General features: G+C 56.5%; 1 protein-coding gene across 5 annotated transcripts in view; it reads right to left on the reverse strand.

The window, feature by feature from the left end:
• Positions 1 to 301: 301 nt before the first annotated feature.
• The window catches only part of NACC2 (NACC family member 2), an 84,359-nt gene continuing 63,587 nt past the window's right edge, over positions 302 to 21,073 (reverse strand). For all 5 annotated transcript variants that reach the window (XM_030818165.1, XM_030818161.1, XM_030818162.1 and 2 more), the window contains 4 exons: positions 5,236 to 5,400; positions 2,820 to 2,925; positions 2,158 to 2,255; positions 302 to 985 (listed from right to left, as the gene is read on the reverse strand). In XM_030818165.1, coding sequence (XP_030674025.1) covers positions 477 to 985; positions 2,158 to 2,255; positions 2,820 to 2,925; positions 5,236 to 5,400 — 878 coding nt within the window. In that variant the 3' untranslated portion in view covers positions 302 to 476. The remainder of the gene's footprint in view (positions 986 to 2,157; positions 2,256 to 2,819; positions 2,926 to 5,235; positions 5,401 to 21,073) is intronic.

The raw sequence follows: 21,073 nt of genomic DNA on the forward strand, positions 1-21,073 counted from the left end.
GGGCCTGAGCCCTGCCCCGTCGCCCCAGAGGGGTTCCATGGGTAAGGAAGGAAGGGTCAGTGACGCACACCCCAGCCCCCTCGCCACAGACCACTGCTGGCCCCTGCTTCGTCTTCTGGGCAGAAGGAGCAGGAAGGGCAGGGAGGAAGGGGCAGGGCTGGGCACTAGGGACCTGGCGGCCTCCCATCCTCCCCGAGAAGGGGGAGGGAAGCTACACTTGGAGACTGACCTTGTGAATATCAAAAGGGAGCCCTGGGAGCTTCCTCGCGGGAGGCTGCCAGTGGCCTAATTGTTTACAGTATAATGAATGCATTTGTTTCCTTCATCAATTTTAAATACAAGCAGAATAAAAATCACATTTTTCTCAGGCAACAGTAGCAGTTCAGTAGGTAAGTGGCTTGATCACATTTGTTTGTATTAGTAACGCATGCAAGCAGCTCTAGTACTCGGTCCCTCGCGCAGCCACCCAGCTCCGCTTACAAAGTCCCTGCATAGGTGCCCTCCGGCCTCCGGGCCGCGGCCGCCGGCGTCTGGGGCCTGCTGGGGCTGCCCCCGCCCTGCTCAAACGGCTGTGGGGGGCTCTGGCCATCGGCAGGCAGCGGCTCCGGGGCGGCCACCTCCTGGATGACAGAGCCAGCCCCGTCCACCTCCTCGCCGGCGTCGAAGGCGGGGTTGGCGGCGGCGCTCAGGTCAACATTCACGGCGTCAGTTCTCAGAGCCACGATGGTGGCGGCGTCGCTCCGCCGCTCGGCATAGATGCGCTGCTCGAACACCTGTGCCGCGGCAGGCGGGAACTCAGGGTCAAGGGGCACACTGGCGGCGGAGGAACCCATGACCGTGCGGTACATCTCCACGCCCTCCGGCAGCATGGACTTGATCTTGGGCAGCCAGCGCTTGCGAACGCGGCGGGCGTTGGTGCACATGTCCGCGGCGATCACGTTCATCTCACTCTCCTTGAAGCTGGGGGCGAAGTTCTGACAGTACACTGTGAGGACGGGGCGGCGTGAGCTCAGCCACCTGCCTGCCGGGAGGCCTGCCCCTCCCCAAGGCCACAGAACCATGATGCCCTGGATGAGCCTCCCTGGCCACTCTTGGGGCCCATGTGACCACCTGGGGCTCTCCCGGGCTCAGCCAGAAGACCAGAGGTCACGTTTCTCACTGCTCGGCCTGGGAGGCCTCCCCACCCCATTCGTCTGGAATAGTCTCTAGCCTGGTCAGGCCCAGCAGCCTTGGCCATCTGCCAGCTGTGAGGCTCAGGCCTGTGTTCAATCTCTCTGGGCTTCCACAGCCCCACCGGCTAACGGGAACTGGTTGGTCAGAGGGTCCCCCTCTCGGGAATAACAAGACCCCTTCCCGTCCCAGTCCCAGCCTGGAGGAAGGGAGCAACAGAAGCCATCACTTCAGCAACACTCGCCTCCTTTCTCTGGCAGGAGCCCAGGCCAAGGCCAGGCCATTCCTCCCAACGGTATGAAGCCTAGAGGCAGGTCCCAGGGGCCACGTCTGCCTCGGTCCCTCCCAGAATCATCCCAGAGCCTCGGCTGCCACCCCGCGTTTTGGGACTGTAACTCCTGGCCGCAAAGGCCCCTTTTTGCTCTAAAACAGAATTTGCCTCACAAGGTTTTTTTTTTTTTTTTTTTTTTAAAGGAAGAAAACAAGATAGTGCTTCTTGGGCCGAGGGCCACAGGAGGCTGTGCTCTTGGCCACCTGGTGCGAGCCGGCAGCAGTCAGCATCTTCCACATCTGGGGTGCGGGCCGGGGGCGGCGGTCTGCCCTGGAGATGGACCGGGCTCCGCCCCCACACGCCCAAGAGCGGGAGGCAGAAGCCGGCCGAACAGATGGCAAAGGCTCAAAATAACCACAAAATGTAAATAAGGGGTTTTGTTCAAAAAGGAAAATTAGATCTATTTCACATATTAAAATAGTTTCGCAGCTGAATTCATCACACTTGGAAACCTACCAAGAACGTTAACACCTCAAGACCTGGCTTCTGAGAGCTGCTCTTTTCTCCTCGTCTTCCCCTCAATCAGACCATGCTTGGCCCCCGGGGACGGAAGCTGCAGGTGGCCAGGAGCACCCCCGGGGCCCACCCAGTCCTCTTCAGGCTGGGATCTGAACCCAGCCCCGGCCCCACCCACCCGAGAGACCCCAAGCTCTTACATTTCACAGCGTTCAGGACCCGGCTGTCCAGCGGCTTCCGGCTGGGGTCGCTGGTGGATGAGCGGATGCCGGTCCCACAGCTGTTGGCCAGCGTGTTCCTGGTGGAGGGACAGGAAAGGCAGGCAGGGTGAGGACGACGGGGAGGGGACCTGGAGGCGACCCACCCACGAGAATGCCTCACTGGGAGGCCACTTGGCCTCACCCTTGGCTGGTCTGCGTGTGTCCCAGTGGCAGGAGCCGGCCCAGCCACCCTCTAAGGGACAGGACAAAGGAAAAGCGTCTGGGCTGAGAAGATGACTGGGTGATGGGGCTGCAAGGTGACCCGAGCCTTGTCCTCAGGGACTCCGGGGACGTCTGAGGAAGCTGCTGTGTCCTCAGGAAGGGTTCTGTCGTCCCATCCGCATAACAGAATAAGTGTGGCTCTTCACTTTTTCTGTTGTGGGGGTTGCATCCACAAGCCCCTTTGAGAAAGGCCACGAAAGACAGCCCCTCCCTCCCCGGGAGCCTCTCCACTGTCCTGGGGCTGACCGGCCATGGCTGAAGTCAGGAATGCGAGAGGGCTTTCAATGCCACAACCCTGGACAATCAGATAGCTCACAGCTAAAGGAGCCAGAATCCTCCGCAGCTCCATTGTGCCCTCCAGCACCCCTGCCCCGACCTACCTGTCAAAGAAGGTGGCCAGGAGCCTCCGCAGCAAGACCTTATGCTTCACCCCTGCGCACAGGTGGCAGTTCATCAGCTGGCCACGTGTGATGTAGACCCCAGAGCCTGCAGCCGCCAAACAGAAAAAGGGCTCGTGGCCTTCCTGGGACACTAGGGTCCGAAGAGGCACACAGACGGGTGAGGGGGAGGGTGGGGAGGAACTGGAAGCTTCTAGGACTTGTTTTGGGGAGGAGCAATTTGAGGTCCCACCTGCTGGTCACCAGGAGAGGCCATGGCCAAGGCCAGCCCCAGCAGGTCCCAAATCACACATGGAACTAAGCAGGGGGTGGGGAAAGCCACAGCGCCCCCCACCCTCCCCAACGAGCCCCAAACTCCAAGCTGTCTCCGCTATGCTGCGGCCCCCAGCCTCAGCTCCCTCCCCGGGGACACACTTTGTTGTTTAGAGACAGGGTCTTGCTCTGTTGCCCAGGCTGGAGAGCAGTGGTGCAATCATGGCTCACTGTAGCCTCAACCTCCCGGGCTCCAGTGATCCTCCCACCTCAGCCTCCTGAGTAGCCGGGACCACAGGCGCCACCACCATGCCCAGTTAATTTTGATGAAGTCTCCCTATGTTGCCCAGGCTGGTCTTGAACACCTGGCCTCAAGCAATCTTCCCACTTCGGCCTCCCAAAGTGCTGGGATTACAGGAGTAGGGCACTGCACCTGGCCTAGGGAACACACTCTGAGGGGCTGGCTCTGGCCCTGGGTTTCGGAAACACTCATGTCTTTGCCTTTCTGCTCCGTCCCAGATACCAAAGAGCCTCAGGCAACGATGAGGGAGACGGAATCCCCTGGCTGGAGGGTATGGCTGGAGCTTTGCAGGGCCCAGCGCTGACCTCCTCTGGGTATGTGTGAAGAGGAAAACCAGCTAGGGCAGAGGCGTGGCCAGGGAGGTCCATGCTATGCTGTTTACCCTCGGAAACTTGACCACACCCCAGGTGTCCCACCAGGGTCTGGGTGAGCGAGGGCATGGACCAGCAGCAGGACTGACCCCGCTGGGAACAACGGGGAGGGACTGCTTTCTGGGGACAGCCAGGCTCAGTGACCACGAGATGCCACGTCCCGAAGGACACTGATGTCCAGGTGCGCCTGCTTCCAGGAGCCTGTGAGTGCCCATGGCCTCTTCCTGCCATGGCCCGTCTCCTGCCCCACCGTTCCCACAGGCCCTTCCTGCCAGGGTCTGGGCTGGAGGAACTCTCCTGAGGAGCGCTCATAAACTTGAAGCACGTCTCCAACCCCATCAGCCCCACACCCCAAACACAGGCCACAGCTGCTAGAAGCTGGGGTGACTGACAGTATCTTCCCGGGACCACACCTATGTGAAGCACCAGGACCCACGTAGGCACCTGAGCCCCAGAGCCCAACCCCAGGGGCCCACCCAGCCCCGGCAGCCCAGCACTGCGCTCGCCATCCAGGAGCAGTGCCGGGGCAGGGCGGGAGCTCAGGGCACAGCAAGGTGGGCCCCTACCCCTCCTGGCCAGGGCAGCCCAACACCGCCAGGTGCAGCCCAGGAGGCCACTGTCCCATGAGGACCGAAGTCCCTGGCAGCTGGAAGGCGAGGCCAGCCCAGGCAACCCTCAGGCAGTGGCTCACACCTGAGGCACTCGTCCTGCTGGAAGGGAAGACCCCGAGACGCTGCCTAAGGTGTAGCCTTTGGGGGTGGACAGGAACAGGACAGGGCTGGGCAGAACTGCTCAGCTGTGGCCAAGGAAAGCACCTGAGGGCCCGAGCTTGGGGCTTCCTGGAAAACTGGGAAGAAATCCCCAGAAAATGGCCCAATAGTCACCAAAGAAGATGCCTATGGCGCAGGTCAGACTGGCTTCAGCCTGCCCCATCTTCTCCTTGAACAGTCGTAAAAATCTACAAGGAACTATGACACCAAAGGAATCCAACACAAAAGGTAAATATTCCTGAGCGAGGCCCGGCCCCCACGGGCTTCTGGACTCGGACGTGTTTGTTCTGCCAGAAGGATCCCGCCTTGACTGCAGCTGCCACTCGGAACCTGGCCGTTACCCTCCCTTGGTTACCCAAAGGCTGCAACTGGACCCTCGTGGGGTGGGGGGACTGGCAACCATACGTGACATGGTTTTATCTGTGACCTAAATTAAAACACATTGTGATTGCAGCCCCTGCCAATCAGGAGTGCGACCAGCCCAGGGGATTCAATTAAAATGCTAAATTAATTCAATTGAATAACTTCTCTTAATGACACATTCTTCTAAAAGGAAATTAGAGGAAATTTAAGATGTTCTTTTTTTTTTTTTTTTTTTGACTGATTGGTGATGAGTACATTGTTCAGAGCTCTGCAATAAATAAATAAATAAATAAATAAATAAGGACATTTGCATACAATAGACGGGTGGGAGGCAGCCTCACCTGCCACCAGCTCCAGCTTCTCCCCAGGGTCCCCCTCCGAGTAGAGCTTGGGATGGCAGCGGTATCCGATCTGGCTGATGAGGCTGGCAGGCAGGGCCACGAGGTCGCGGCGGATGAGGACGCAGGAGCGGCTCTCCAGCGGCACTGGCTCAGGCTTCTCTTGCACTGTGGGCCCAGAACCAACCTGGTCAGATGGGCATCTGGGGGGCTGCTCTGTGTCTGCCCGCCTGCCCTCCATGCTCCCTGGGGCCTGGGTTAGACCCACTCTGCCCACCTGGGCCCAGGTGAGGCCACTCTGTGCCGCTCTCCTGCTGGCCTGGGTCAGACTGGCTTCAGCCTGCCCCATCCCTACTTGGTGCCCTCTTGCCCACCTGGGTCCTGCCCTCACAGGGAAGCTCCTGTGAACGAATGAGCAGAAGATGTGAGGCAAGGGATGCCCGCCCAGGCCCAGGGAATGAGCTGCTGAGGGCTGACTCCTGGGAGGGTGCTGTGCAGAGCCTGCTTGCCGGGCAGCAGTGACAGCTCAGTGCTCGGGGTCCCAAGGGAGAGTACAGCACATGACAGGATGGAGGACGGCTTAGCGGGGCCAGCAGGGCAGCCACTGCTGGGGCCACAAAAACTGCTGGGTGGAGGAGAGGCGGGTAGCTGGGCGGGGGTGACAGGTACTGTGGCCCCCAACTCTTCTCCCAGCAGCTCCCAGCAAGGGGCAGTGGGGCACGGCCACCCGACTGAGGGGCAAGGACACGGGGGACTCAGTGCATCCAAGAACACAGCCCTGGGACAGTGCTGGCCTGACAAGGAGCAGCTCCATAAACACTTGCCAACAGCCAGGCCAGCAGACGCGCCACCGCCACCAGGGGCAGCCCTCCTGCTGTCTGGGACTGTTCCCAACAAACCACTGCTGGGGCAGATGACGGCCAGGGGCCCTGCATCCTCAGGACCTGCAGCTGCGCAGCGTGACCCCGACGGCACCACGCGCCACAGACGGGCCCCTCGGAGGCTCCTGGGCCACACAGCCCATGGTGCCACCCCGGGGTCCCCGGGCAGGACTCTCTGCTGTCAGGGTCACAGAGCCCCTCTAGGTGTTCATGGAGGGCCAGGACTGAGACCTTTCATCTGACGACCACCTGCTGGACACCCAGCATGCACCAGGCACGCGGGGCTGAGGAAACACAGCCCTGGCCCCAAATCCTGCCCAGCAATGCCTGGGGCTCCCACTTCCCCACGGGCCCCCCACTTCCCTGTTGCCCCCCACCCCCGCCACCTCGAGTCCCAGGAAGCCTCACAGGGCCCACCCTCACACAGGGGTCCTCACAAGCCCAGCAGGGTTCCCGGGTGAAGATCAGCTCCTCTGAGCGGGACCCCAGTGCTCACATGCCACCATGGACACCAGTCCGGCACTCCTCACACCCCAGCCTGGTAGGCTGCCCGCACAGCCACCCTGCTTAGGTGAGGGCGGAATGCCGCCTCCCTCATTCCTGTGTCCCAGCACAAAAGGCAAGGCCCTGAGAGGGCCACCTGCCCAGTCAGCTGCCTTCACTAGGGAATCCCACTGCCCTGGGCTCCTGCACACCCCACTGAGCTTCAAGGCCCGCAGGGAGGGCCTCATGGCCCAGCCTCCACCTGCCCGATTGCACGAGGGCAGCCTGCAGGTGGGAAAGGCCCTGAGGCCACCCAGGGCTGGACCTTGCTTGCTGAGGGCACCGCGCGGTCCCCTTGGCAGCCTCAGTGTGATGGGAAGTCCCCCGGTGGGGGACGGGGGGCAGCTTGCAGGACCTGCTGGTCTCCGGTGTGCAGAGGGAGGGGTGGGGTGGAACCTGCACGTCCAGCAGGCTCGGGGCAGGCAGCTCCATGCAGAGCCCACCTGCGGCCGCACCAGAATGCTCAGAGGCAGGTGCACCTGGCCATGCTGTCCCTGTTCCCCGTCCCTCCATGACCCCCACCTTGGAGAGTCACAGAAAAGCTCTGCAGGGGTGGCTGAGCCTCGGGGTGTGGGGGACTGCCAAGGGGGCTGCTGGGGAGCAGCCTGAGGACAGCAGGAGGCAGGGAGGGTCCTGGAGTCACCGGGAGTCACCTTTACACCCAGCGCCTGTCAGGGAGGGGCAGGCCACCCAGCCCTGGGGGGCTGAAACCTTGGTTACTGAGGACCCCACATCCCGAATCCACAGCGGGCGCCCCACTGAAGGCAGCACGGGTTCCACTCCTGAGAACCATGTGGGGTCTGAAACCACCCACCCTGGAGTCACCCTGACACTCCCTCCCCAGGGACCCACTGGCCCAGGATGAGTATGGTGCACACTGCACCTGTCAGTCCCAGGAGGAGGGGGAGCTTCCCAAGGCCCAGGGACACGCGAGCAGAGGCTGCAGCAGAACAGAGGCCAGAAAGGGGGCCTCGAAGGAGAGTGCACAGCCCCTGCTCGGCCGCTACAGGGGTCAGGCAGCATTTTCCGGGGAGGGGCAGAGCACTGCAGGCTAAGCCCAGAATTACTCGAGCGCTCAGGGAACACAGCAAAGCAACCCGGGTGGTATTTTAACACATAATTACGCACCCCCACCCCCGGTGCAGCCTGCTGTGATTACACACGCAGAGAAGCAGTGCGGTGTGTGGCATTTACATAAAGAGTTCACCAACAGAAATAATTCCCCATCCACAGCCACCTCGTCTCGAGATGTTTTTCTAAACAGCAGAAGTTGTTTGTGCTTGGAACACCCGCCCCTCCCCAGCCCCTGCCCAGCTCCCCAAGAGCCAGAGACTGTCAGCACCAGAACGGCCAAAACAACCTCTTCTATTTCTGCCTTGCCGTGCACTGGATGCTGCTGGCTAAAAATACCCCAAACCGAGTGGAAGCTCATCTGCAAAAGGTGCCTCAAATGTCTTCACGCAGCCTCCACCTCCCCGGCCCCCAACTCACCCTCTGCAGGAGCTGAGCTTCAAGGTCCAAGCTACAACTGGGCTTTAACGGAGAACCCACAGAGGGACCTGTTCACGGCAGAGACAGGACAGCTCATCCCTCGTGGCCCCCGGAAGGGCCATTCAGAGGCCCCATGAGTCGGGGCCAGAGCTGGGTTCCCAGGGTGGCAGAAGGCCCCTCAATGGGCTTGTGAGCAAGGAAGAGGCCCCTGCCGGTCACAACGAGGTCCCTCCTGAGCCTGGGTCTCGGGTACTGGGGGACCTGTGGCCTCCTGTCACCCCAGGACTGGCCGCCGCAGCAGAACTGCCACCTTCACCCTCGACAGCCCTGTGAAGAAACTCAGGTGCCAGGACAGTGCCCTCCAAACCTCTCGGCATGGTGACATCTGGAAACAGCTCATAAAGAGCAATGAGCTGACTGCATGGAGGTGAACAACCACCCCCCTGCAGGGAAGGTGCGCCAGGGTCACAAGAAGAGGGCCCGGAGCAGCAGTCTCCTGGGCAGCAGGGCCCAGCTACTGAGGGTAGGCAGGTGGGCAGCCTCCCTGGACCACACGGGGCGAAGCAAACACAAGGACAAACGCAGCCCGGGGCGTGGGGTTGGGGCCTTCAAGGACCTAGAAGGAGCCCCGCTGTACCTTCCAGGCCCTGCTGCTCCCAGCCGGGCGACACCAGAGGAGCCTGAGAGAGAGCGGCTGAGCCTGGAGGACACCACTCAGGAAGCGGCCAGACACAGAAGGACACATCCCGGGGCTCCACTCGCAGGCAGCCCCCAGAATCGTCAGGTCCACGGAGGCGGGAAACAGAGGGTGGGTGCCGGGGCTGGGTGGGGGAACATGGAGGGACCGTTTCATGGGGATGAGAGGTTCATCTGGGGAAGATGGGAAGTTCTGGAGCCGACAGCTTGAGGCTCACACAACAGTGGGAACGCACTTAGCACCACTGAACCACGCACGTAAAAGTCACCGCAGTGGCCCATCTTATGTCCACTTTACCACAATAACAACGCTCAGAAAGAACGAACGAACGAACGTCAGAAGGACGGGCCCGTGCAGGTCTGGAGGGAAACCGGGTCTCATTGGCCTCACCCTGACTTTTCTCAACTCCCTGCGTTACTGACTGGGTTCTGAGGTGCCCCACAACCTCCCCAGGCAAAACACCCCGAGATCCCTGCCCACGGGCCAACACCACAACAGGACGTCCCAGATGGCGAGCCCTGTTCCTGTCCCCAAGGCAGAGTGTGTCATCGGGGACTCGCCCAGGTGACACCATCAGAGACCGCACAGGCAGCCCCACCAGGGGAGTCTGTGCGGATGTGGGCGGCAGTGGCAAGTGGCAGGGCCGCCCGGTAGAGCCCAGCAGAGCCTCGGCGGGGGTAGGAGGGAGACGGGGAGGCCTACTCCCTAAAAGTGTATACCATTTGTTAAAATGCAGAACAAGAAAATGAGCCCCTAGTCCTTGATGATATAGAAATAGACAACTTAAATGCAAATGGACAGAAACAGTGCTGAATCACATTGATTTTAAGACTTCCTGTAAACCTACAGTCATGAAACCTGCGTGGTTCAGGTAAGTGGACAGACAGGTCAACAGCACAGAATAGGAGACCCACAAACAGACCCACACGGCCACGCTCGATTGGCTTTTGACAAAGGTGCACCAGCCGTTCAACGGAGGAGGCAGCAGCCTTCACAAATGGGGCTTGAGCAACTGGCCGTCCGCACACACACACGGCACCAAAACCACCCTCTTTCTCAGCCTCGCACCCTACACAAAAACTGCCGAAAGTCTTTATGATCTTAGGTTAAGCTAAAGCCTTAGACAAGACCCCCCAAAGCACAATCCACAATGGAAATGATTGACGAGCTAGAATTCGTCAAAATGAAAAACTTCTGATCTCTGAATGAAGACAAAAAAACAAGCTAGCCACAGACTGGAGAAAGATACTTGCAAATCACGTACCTGACAAAGGACTTGTATCTAAAAAATATAAAGAAATCTCAATACTCAACAGTTAAAAACAATCCAGTTTCAAGAATGGGCAAAAGATTTGAACAGACTCTTCCCCAGGGGACTTACAGATGGAAATTAGTACATGAAAAGACGCTCAGCATCCTTAGCCACGGGAGAAATGCAAATCAAGCCACGTTGTGGTCCCACCTCCCAGTGCGGGAAACGTAAAAACACCAACGCCAAGTGCCGGCGAGGACGCGGGGCAGCTGGGACGTCCTGACGACGTGGTCCCACCTCCCAATGCGGCGAAACATAAAAATACCGACACCACCAAGTGCTGGCGAGGACATGGGGCAGCTGGGACGTCCTGATGATGTGGTCTCACCTCCCAGTGTGGCGAAACATAAAAACACCAACACCACCAGGTGCTGGCGAGGACACGGGGCAGCTGGGACGTCCTGACGACGTGGTCCCACCTCCCAATGCGGCGAAACATAAAAATACCGACACCACCAAGTGCTGGTGAGGATACGGGGCAGCTGGGACGTCCTGATGACGTGGTCCCACCTCCCAGTGCGGCAAAACATAAAAATACCGACACCACCAAGTGCTGGTGAGGACGCAGGGCAGCTGGGACGTCCTGATGATGTGGTCTCACCTCCCAGTGTGATGAAACATAAAAACACCAACACCAGCAAGTGCCAGCGAGGACGCGGGGCAGCTGGGACGTCCTGATGACGTGGTCCCACCTCCCAGTGCGGCGAAACATAAAAATACCGACACCCCCAAGTGCTGGTGAGGACGCAGGGCAGCTGGGACGTCCTGATGATGTGGTCTCACCTCCCAGTGTGATGAAACATAAAAACACCAACACCACCAAGTGCTGGCGAGGACACGGGGCAGCTGGGACGTCCTGATGATGTGGTCTCACCTCCCAGTGTGGTGAAATGTAAAAACACCAACACCCCCAAGTGCCAGCGAGGACGCGGGGCAGCTGGGACGTCCTGACCTCACTGGGGAGAGTGCAAAGTGGCCACTCTGGAAAACTGCTTGGTGGCTTCTTATCAAGTTCAACACACGCTCATGACCCAGCAATTATAATTCTAGGTATTTGCCCAAGAAAAATGGGAGTTTATCTCCAAAGACAGCCTGCACAGTAGCGCTTATCCCATCTCTACTCTTGAATGCCCCGGGCTAGACACAGCCCGGATGTCCTGCAATGGGCACGCGGACAAAGACACTGTGAACCATCCACATGACGCATTACTGCTCGGCTGTGAAAAGGAACAAATGATTGGCACACAACCTGGATGGATCTCAAATCGTGCTGTTACACAGAAGATGTCAAATGGTTACACACTGGTGATCCCATTTGTATGATATTTTCCAGGAGACAAAACTTCGGGGACAGAGAACAGGTCGGTGGCCACCAGGGGATGGGGTGTGGACAAGCCTCAAGGGCAGCATGGAGGGGTTTGGCGAGGGAGCCATTGTGAATGAGGAAAGGTCGGGCTACACACCTGTCCCCACGGGGGCAGCCTGCACGACTCTAGGCGGCCTCTGCTCACGGATCTGGAGGCCGGCCTGGCACATGCCCTGCACTATCTCTGCAGCTGCCGGCTCAGCACAGACCAGCTCTAGCAACCTGTGAGGGACACTTGTGAACTTGGTGGCATCAGGCGCACAGCAGGTGCACAAGGACCCAGGTGGAAATGGTGAGGGGCAATGTGGGGGCACCACAGACGGGTGACCAGGCCCAGGTGATGAGGTAACGGGTGCCCCACATGCAGTAGGCCTCAGGGAGATGACCCCACTCTCCACATGGGGCCGTGTCCCACCCCCGAAAGCACACAGGTGTGGACTCAACACCCTCCTGCCCGATGCCCAGCCAGGCTGGGACCACAACTTGCTTCCCAGCTCCCCACCCAGGTGCCTCCTGATGGCCAGAGCCCAGGGCCGGCTGTGGGGCCATCTGGTGCAGACCTGGCATTTAGTGTGGTCACTGCAGCTCGGGGAGACTTGCCCTCCCTGCTGTGGCCCCTTCCACCCAGCTTTGGGGGTGGGTCCATGGTCCCAGCTGGCTACCTCCTGGCCAGTGAGCCTGTTCTGGGCTCAGCGCTTCTGGCAGTGAGGGGGGCTCACCCTGCTGGCCAGTGTCCCCAGGGCCTGGCACACAGCATGCACCTAACACACAGGCCCCATCAACTACCAGTGCTGGCTGGGGCAGTACCTCTGTCATCCTCCAGAAAGACCAGAAATGACTTCCACACTGTACTTGGTGGAAGCACAGAGGCCACAATTATTAGGCACGCCGTTCTCTCATGTGCCACAGGGCAACGGTGCCACCAATCTAACCACGCCATGCCATAACTGGGAAGGCAAAACCATCACCAATTACCACGCCACACCGCGTCTGTAAGACACAGCCCGTTTCACGGATGCTGAGACATGGGGAAATGCAGAAAAGCCCAGTGGGGAATGCCAGGAGGAAGAAAGGGATATTCACATCAGGAAGGAGGGAGGGAAGGACCTGTAGGCATATCCTGGCCTCTCTGGGTCTCCTGGGAACCCAGATGGAAAGGGACTCACTGGTCCCTCGCGTCCCCGTGCCCATGCTCACAGGTGCAGCTGCGGGGGAAGATGTGGGGGCCAGCAAGAAGCAGAATCCTCACTGGCACCCCCAGGGACTTGCACCCGACGCGAGGGGCTGGCATGATCCTGCAGCCCACCGGGGCACCGGGGCCTGCTCAGCTCTCGGAGCGTGTGGGGTCCCCGAGACAGTGGGGCCCTCTGGGCTTCTCGACCAGCTCAACGGTCCCATCAAACCTGGCCCCTACCCTGCCCCACCCACACTCCTGGCCAGTGCCCTCCTTAGAGCTGAGGCTCCCTCCAGGCCTGGCAGGTGCTGTCATTTTATCTCCTGCAAATCCCAGCACCCACTCCTGCCAGCACCAAGCCTGGTCCTGGAGACTCGAGAAGTCCCCAAGTGGTCCAAGCCTCCGACAGGGATCCCAGCGATGATTTTTATTGCTGACCTGACGGCATCCCTTTCCTGCTGTACATCCATCCACGCATTTCTCAGACTTGCCCAAGGACGTCCTCGAGACAGCAGGCGGCCCGCCCTGCCTTTGCAACAGCTTCTCCAGCCACGGGCACGGGCTGAATCAATCCCACCTACCATAGCACATGGCACAGGTCACTGCGAAGACACTAGCAGGGTCTGTGTGTGCCGAGAATGACGACCAGGACGCTAAGGACAAATGAAGGGCAATGCACGGGATGGCACCCACACAAGTGTGTACCCACCGCCATACACACGTGCATGCCCCCAACCACACAAATGCACAGTCCCCGTCCCCCCCACACACACGTGCACATGTGTCCGACATGGAGGAAGCTCCCAAGATGTGTGCCAGCTGTGAGTTCCTCCGGAAGATGGACAGAGTGTGCGTGTGAGGACAGAGTGTGCGTGTGGGGACAGAGTGTGTGTGGGGGGGGACAGAGTGTGTGAAGACAGTGTGTGTGAGGACAGTGTGTGTGAGGACAGTGTGTGTGTGGAGACAGAGTATGTGTGGGGGGACAGAGTATGTGTGGGGGGACAGAGTGTGTGAGGACAGTGTGTGTGGGGACAGTGTATGGGGACAGTGTGTGGGGACAGCGTGTGTGGGGACAGTGTGTGTGTGTGGGGACAGTGTGTGTGGGGAGACAGAGTATGTGTGGGGGGACAGAGTGTGTGAGGACAGTGTGCGTGAGGACAGAGTGTGTGTGAGGACAGTGTATGGGGACAGCGTGTGTGGGGACAGTGTGTGTGTGGGGGGACAGTGTGTGTGTGGAGACAGAGTATGTGTGGGGGGACAGAGTGTGCGTGAGGACAGAGTGTGTGTGAGGACACTGTATGGGGACAGCGTGTGGGGGGGGACAGAGTGTGTGTGTGGACAGAGTGTGTGTATGTGAGCACAGAGGGTGCGTGTGAGGACAGTGTGTGTGTGTGAGGACAGAGCGTGCGTGTGGGGACCACCAGGGGAGAATGGCTTTCACTCTATGACCTTTTCCGCGTCTTTAAGACAGTGAACACACATTAGCTATGCAAAAATAAATATATTTAACTTTTAAAATGCCCCAGAGATTCCCACTGTGGATATGAGGGAGCAGCCAATATTAGACTAATTCCCTCATCAAAAACAACTATCAAAATTATCAAAAAACCAACTATAACCCTGAGGGGCTGAGATCCTGAGAACAGGGACCTGCCAGCCCTGGGGTGGAGCAGATGGAGACGGCAGGGCCTAGGAGGCGGCAGCGGCTGATGGAGCTGGGCGCCTCGGGGGCCAGGATCCTGAGAGCCGGCCTCAGGGTGCAATTACGGAACTGTCCCTTGGATATTTGCTGACTACTAAGTAGCCAGGCATGCAGGCAGACATGGAGCAAAAACAACTGCCAAGAAACGAAAAAAACAAGGAAATCTAGAATTTGGCATCTTGTGTATTGGAGAGATGAAAATGGACTGATTTCAAGGCCAGCTAAGAGGAGGGGTTCTGGGGAACACCAGGCTTTCAGCTGAGGCCCTGGAAGGGCTACAGGCTAGCGTGTGGGGCAAACCAGAAACACCCCAGCCTTGGAGGATGTGGGCACGGGCGCTGCTGGATGGCACAGATTCCCCTCACTGCAGACCTTCACGCAACAGTCCCCAGACCCCTCTTGGAGTAGTGCTGCCTAGGACTCCTCACGTGTTTTCACACAATGTCCAGGGCCAGGAATCCCAGAAAACAGAACCAAATGATAGAAAACTGTTTCACAAAGAGGTGTTAGATGTGGACCCATAGACCTAATGATGAAAAAAAAAAAAAACAAAAAAACAATTTACAAAAGGACATCAGATCAGACAATTAGCAGACACCGTATTTAAAATAACAATTCTTAATGTGTACAAGAAATGCAGGCGACAAGATGGAAAATTTCACCAGAAAACTAGAATCAACAAAAAGCATTAAATCCTATTAAAAAAAAAAAAAAAAAAAAACGCAGCCGGGCGCAGTGGCTCATGCCTGTAATCCCAGCACTCTGGGAGGCTGAGGCAGGCCAGTCACTTGAGGTTAGGAGTTCGAGACAGCTTGGCCAAAACGGCGAGACCCCGCCTCTACTAAAAATACAAAAAAATTAGCCGGGTGTGGTGGTATGCACTCGTAGTCCCAGCTACTCAGGAAGTGGAGGCAGGAGAATCGCTTGAACCCAGGAGGCGGAGGTTGCAGTGAGCTGAGATTGCACCACTGCACTCCAGCCTGGGTGACAGAGCGAGACCATCTCAAAAAGAAAAAAAAAATCCAACAACTAACAATAGGAACTCAAAAGAATTATTTAGGGGAAAATTAAATAGTGCAGATGAGATTTGTGAACTGGAAAATAATTTAATACAAAATATCCAGATTGACGCAGAATAAGAAACAATAGGCCAGGCGTGGTGGCTCACACCTATAACCCCAGCACTTTGGGAGGCCAAGGTGGGCAGATGACTTGAGGTCAGGAGTTCGAGACTAGCCTGGCCAACATGGTGAAACCCCATCTCTACTAAAAATACTAAAATTAACTGGGCATAATGGCGGGTGCCTGTAATCCCAGCTACTTGGGAGGCTGAGTGGCAGGAGCCACTCCAGCCTGGGTGACAGAGAGAAACTCCATCTCAAAAAAAAAAAAAAATTGACACCATCAAGGAACACTCTATCACACAACAGGTTCTACAGAACAGGGTTGGCAAACTTCTGCTGGGAGGGCCAGAGAGTAAATACTTTAGGTAGGCTGACCACATGTACTTTCTGTCACTTGTCCTTTGCTTCTATTTTTTTGAGACAGGGTCTCTCTCTGCCACCCATGCTGGAATGCAGTGGTGCGATCTCAGCTCACTGCAACTGCCTCCTGGGTTCAAGCAATTTTTCTGCCTCAGCCTCCTGAGTAGCTGTGACTACAGGTGATGGCAGCAGTGGCCCATCTGGACCAGCCACTGCCATGATGCCAGCTGTAGTGGGTGAGGCGTGGACAGGGCTGCACGCTCCACGGAGCTGGCAGGAGCCGGGAACAGGTAGAAACCTTGCCCGTTTCCAAGTTGGAGGGGTGGGAGTTCCACCCTCCAAGGCGCAGCTGCAGTTGCCCAGCTGTGGCTGCAGACCTGAGCACCTCGGCACTCTTGGGGGCCTGGGAAGCCCCCCTACCCGCACAGGCTCAGAAGTGCCTGCTCCTGCTGCCTGGCCCTCTCCTTGCTCCCAGGACCTGCTCCGATTTTGGAGCAAAGTTGTGGCTGATTCCAGGCACTGTCACAACCTGGCCAGGTGTACAGGCGCTCAGGGCAGTGCTGATACGCCAGGCCCCTGCCGCCTTGGCCCCCTCTGGATGTTTGGCACCATCGAGCACAAGAGGGAGGCCGAGGTGGGGCTAACAGCCTGGGTGTGTGTGGCCATCATGAGCAGGTTAATGGTGGCAGGAGGCAGACAGGCTCCTGGATGGAAAGGGGTGGGTCCTGGTAAGCCCTACCTTCAAGCCAGGGATGGCCTGAAGCCCAGGGCCCAGGCTGTCAGTTCCGCAGACCGGAATGAGAACTTATGGTGCCTTTTCCGGGCCCACTCATGGCTGCCCATGGACAAATCAGCATGCACATCCTCCCCCCTGAAGGCCATAAAAACCCCAGACTCAGCCAGACTTGGGCAGATGACAGGATGGCCTGAGGAGAGGAGCTACCTACTGTGGGTCTCCTTCTCAGCTGAGAGCTGAGCAGATGTCGAGGAGACCTGCCTGCAGAGCGGAGCTACCCACTCCAGGGTCTCCTTGAGAGCTGTACTGTCCCTCAATAAAGCATCTCTTCACTTTACTTGCCCTCCAGTTGTCTGTGTACCTCACTCTTCCTGGATGCGGAACAAGAACTCGGGACCTGCCAAATGGCAGGATTAAAAGAGATGAAAGAGCCGTAACACAAACAGGGCTGAAACACGCCCCTTGCTCACCACGTTGTGGGCAATGAGGAGAGAAGAGCTGGGATCCCAGACCCAGGAGGTCCGCGAGCTGGGGCTGTGACACCCTCTTTGGGGCTCTGCAGTTCCTGGCGTCTCCAAGCTTCCAGGTGCCACCGTGTTTCCCAGTGTCAGCAGAAGCTGCTTGAGGTATGCCTGGTCCAGATGCAGCCTTGCAGGGAGCCTGTGCCAGTGCCTGCAGCTGCGCACCCCACTGGAGCCAGTGTGCCTGGCTGTGCACAGTGGCTGGGCCTGGAGCTTGCTCACTCACACACTCCTTGCTGCTCTGTGCCTGGCTCGCCCTCGGAGGTGTGGGATCCGGGCCGGTAGTGCAAGCCTGGCACAGCCTGTGAGGCCGAATGGGTGGAATGAGGCCAGCAGGCACGAGCAAAACTCGTGTAAAGGTACCACCGGCCACAGAGGTTTCTGGCTGGTGAAGTGACACCCCAAGGGTCCCGTGACACACACTGCACCCGCTTAATTTTTGTAATTTTAGTAGAGATGGAGTTTCACCATGATAGCCAGGCTGGTCTCAAACTCCTGACCTCAAGTGATCCACATGCCTCAGCCTCCCAAAGTGCTGGGATTACAGGTGTGAGCCACTGCGCCCGGCCCTTCCTTGCTTTTTAAAAGGAATCCTTTAAAAAATATACACCCCATCCTTAGTTTGTGGGCTGTACAAAAACAGGACACGGGACAGATCTGCCATAGTCAGAGGAGACTCATCCCTGTTATAGACATTCAGAAGATCTTAAAGAGGGTACTGGAGGCCAGGCGCGGTGGCTCACGCCTGTAATCCCAGCACTTTGCGAGGCCGAGGTGGGCAGATCACAAGGTCAGGAGATCGAGACCATCCTGGCGAACACAGTGAAACCCCGTCTCTACTAAAAATACAAAAAAATTAGCCGGGCACAGTGGTGGGCACCTGTAGTTCCAGCTACTCGGGAGGCTGAGGCAGGAGAATGGCGTGAACCCGGGAGGTGGAGCTTGCAGTGAGCCGAGATTGCGCCACTGCACTCCAGCCTGGGCGACAGAGCGAGACTCCGTCTCAAAAAAAAAAAAAAAAAAAAAGGAGGGTACTGGAACAATTTCATGTCAATACATCTGAACTTTAACACTTATTTTGAGATAGGAGTCTCGCTCTGTCACCCAGGTTGGAGTGCAGTGGTGTCATCTCAGCTCACTACAACCTGTGCCTCCCAGGTTCAAGCAATCCTCCCACCTCAGCCTCCCCAGTAGCTGGGACCTCAGGCACACACCTCCATGCCTGGCTAACTTTTTGTATTTTTGGTAGAGATGGGGTTTTGCCATGTTGCCCAGGCTGGTCTTGAACGCCTGAGTTCAAGTGATCTGCCCACCTCAGCCTCACAAAGTGCTGGGATTACAGGAGTGAGCCACCGTGCCCGGCCAATACATTTCAACTTTAGATGGAGCCAATGAACTTCTTACCAAAGCTGACACAAGAGGAAATTAGATTATGTGAACTATTCCTGCAGCTACTTGAGAAAATGAAGCTAAATAAATATCTCCCTACAAAGAACTCCAGACCGAAATGACTTTGCCTATGACATTTTTTCAAACATTTAAGAATGAAACAGCACAGCATTATACAAACTGTTCCAGGTCATCAAAGACAAGGAAATAATTCTCAATTCATTTAATGAGGCCAGATAATCTTGATATCAAAATATTGGGAAGGTAAAGAGATGAGAACATCGGTATCAATGTTAGTGCCCTTCCCTCTCCTTTACTCCACAGCTTCATTTCATTCATTCATTCATTCTGAGATAGAGTCTCGCTCCATCACCCAGGCCGGGGTGCAGTGGCACACTCTCGGCTCACTGCAAACTCTGCCTCCCAAGTTCGAGCAATTCTCATGCTTCAGCCTCCCGAGCAGCTGGGATTACAGGCGTGCGTCACCACGCCAGGTTAATTTTTGTATTTTTAGTAGAGATGGGGTTTCACCATGTTGGCCAGGCTGGTCTCGAACTCCTGAGATCAAGTGATCCACCCGCCTCGGCCTCCCAAAGTGCTAGGATTACAGGTGTGAGCCACTGTGCCCGGCCCACGGCCTCATTTTAAAACAAAGAAAAAAGAACAAGAAAACACAGAACTTTTCCTTAAAGGAAAATTAGAGGGCAATCTCTCTTGTGAACATGGTGACACAAATCCTAAAGAAGTTCTAAAGAAAATATTAGCAAATAAGAAATGTATGATCTCATCCCACACAGCTAGTGGCCACTCATAGAACCGATTTAACCCACATGGCTTTTACTGCTGCCTCCAGGCCCTGGCTCTGTATTCCCACCTCCTCTAACTGTGAGGTTTTGGCATCTGCACCAACACCCACAGCTGATGTGTATGGGCAGCTGTTAATAGCTTTCCTGATGTTCGGGCCTGGTGCTCTGCATCAATGAACGGGGGGCAAGGGGCGTCCTCTGCAGCACCCCCGGTGATCACTGCCCAGGTTTGACCACAGAAGGGACGATTTCCCTCCCGCCGGACTCCTAGGATCCCACTGGCCTTTTCTGCCTGAGGCTCTGTCCAGGACTTTAACACTGAGAAGGATCCATGGCTCTGGAGAGCTGTCCAAAAAGAGGGGAAGGAGTATCAGCAAGCTGCATCCAGAGGAATGTATAACAGAAGGCTGCCACAGCACAACTAAGTTGAATTTATTCCAGGAATATGAACTTATTTCAATATTTGGAAAAGCAGTCAATGCAACTAAGCACATTAACAGAGCAGAAGAGGAAAACCACAGGACTGTTACAAATGCTTAGAGAAAGCTTTTGTTACAATGCAACACTTAGGAGGAAAAGAAAACCGTCTTAACCTAGGAAATGAAATAAATTTCCTTAATCTGATAAAATGTATCACAGTAAGGCCTAGAGCAAATATCCTACTTAAAGAGTAACAGTGAAAGCTTTTTCTGAGTTTAGAATGAGACGGGGATATGTAAGAAGTTCTGGCCAGTTCAATGAAGCAAGAAAGGAAACAAAAAGGTTAAAATTAGAAATAAAGAAATTGTGGTTATGAGCAGATGACATGTCTGTATCCAAAACAGGCTGGGCCTGGTGGCTCACGTTGGTAATCCCAGAAATTTGGGAGGCAAAGGCGGGCGGATCACTTGAGATCAGGAGTTCCAGATCAGCCCGTTCAACATGGTGAAACCCCGTCTCTACTAAAAATACAAAAATTAGTCTGGGCATGGTAGCTCGTGCCTGTAATCCACCACTCTGGGAGGCTGAGGTGGACGGATCACGAGACTAGCCTGGCCAACGTGGCGAAACTCCGTCTCTATTAAAAATACAGGAAAATTGGCCAGGCACGGTGGCTCACGCTTGTAATCCCAGCACTTTGGGAGGCCGAGGCGGGCGGATCACGAGGTCAGGAGATCGAGACCACGGTGAAACCCCGTCTCTACTAAAAAATAAAAAATAAAAAAAAATTAGCCAGGCGTGGTGGCGGGCGCCTGTAATCCCAGCTACTCGGAGAGGCTGAGGCAGGAGAATGGTGTGAACCCGGGAGGCAGAGCTTGCAGTGAGCCGAGATTGCGCCACTGCACTCCAGCCTCGGTGACAGAGCGAGACTCCATCTCAAAAAAAAAAAAAAAAAAAAAAAAAAAAAATTACAGGAAAATTACCCAGACATGGCGGCAGGCACCTGTAATCCAGCTACTCGGGAGGCTGAGGCAGGAAAATCACTAGAACTCTGGAGGCAGAGGTTGCAGTGAGCCGAGATCACACTGCTGAACTCCAGCCTGGGTAACAGAGCAAGACTCCATCTCAAAAAAATAAAATAAGTTAGGTATGGTGGCACACACCTGTATTTCAGCTACTTGGGAGGCCAAAGTAGGAGAATCGCTTGAGCCCAGGAGGTGGAGACTGCAGTGAGCCAAGATCATGCCACTGCACTCCAGCCTGGGCGACAGAGTGAGACCCTGTCTCTAAAATAAAATAAAATAAAATTCAAAATAATC

Source organism: Nomascus leucogenys, chromosome 8 (genome assembly GCF_006542625.1).
Source record: "Nomascus leucogenys isolate Asia chromosome 8, Asia_NLE_v1, whole genome shotgun sequence".
Taxonomy (NCBI): Eukaryota; Metazoa; Chordata; class Mammalia; order Primates; family Hylobatidae; genus Nomascus; species Nomascus leucogenys.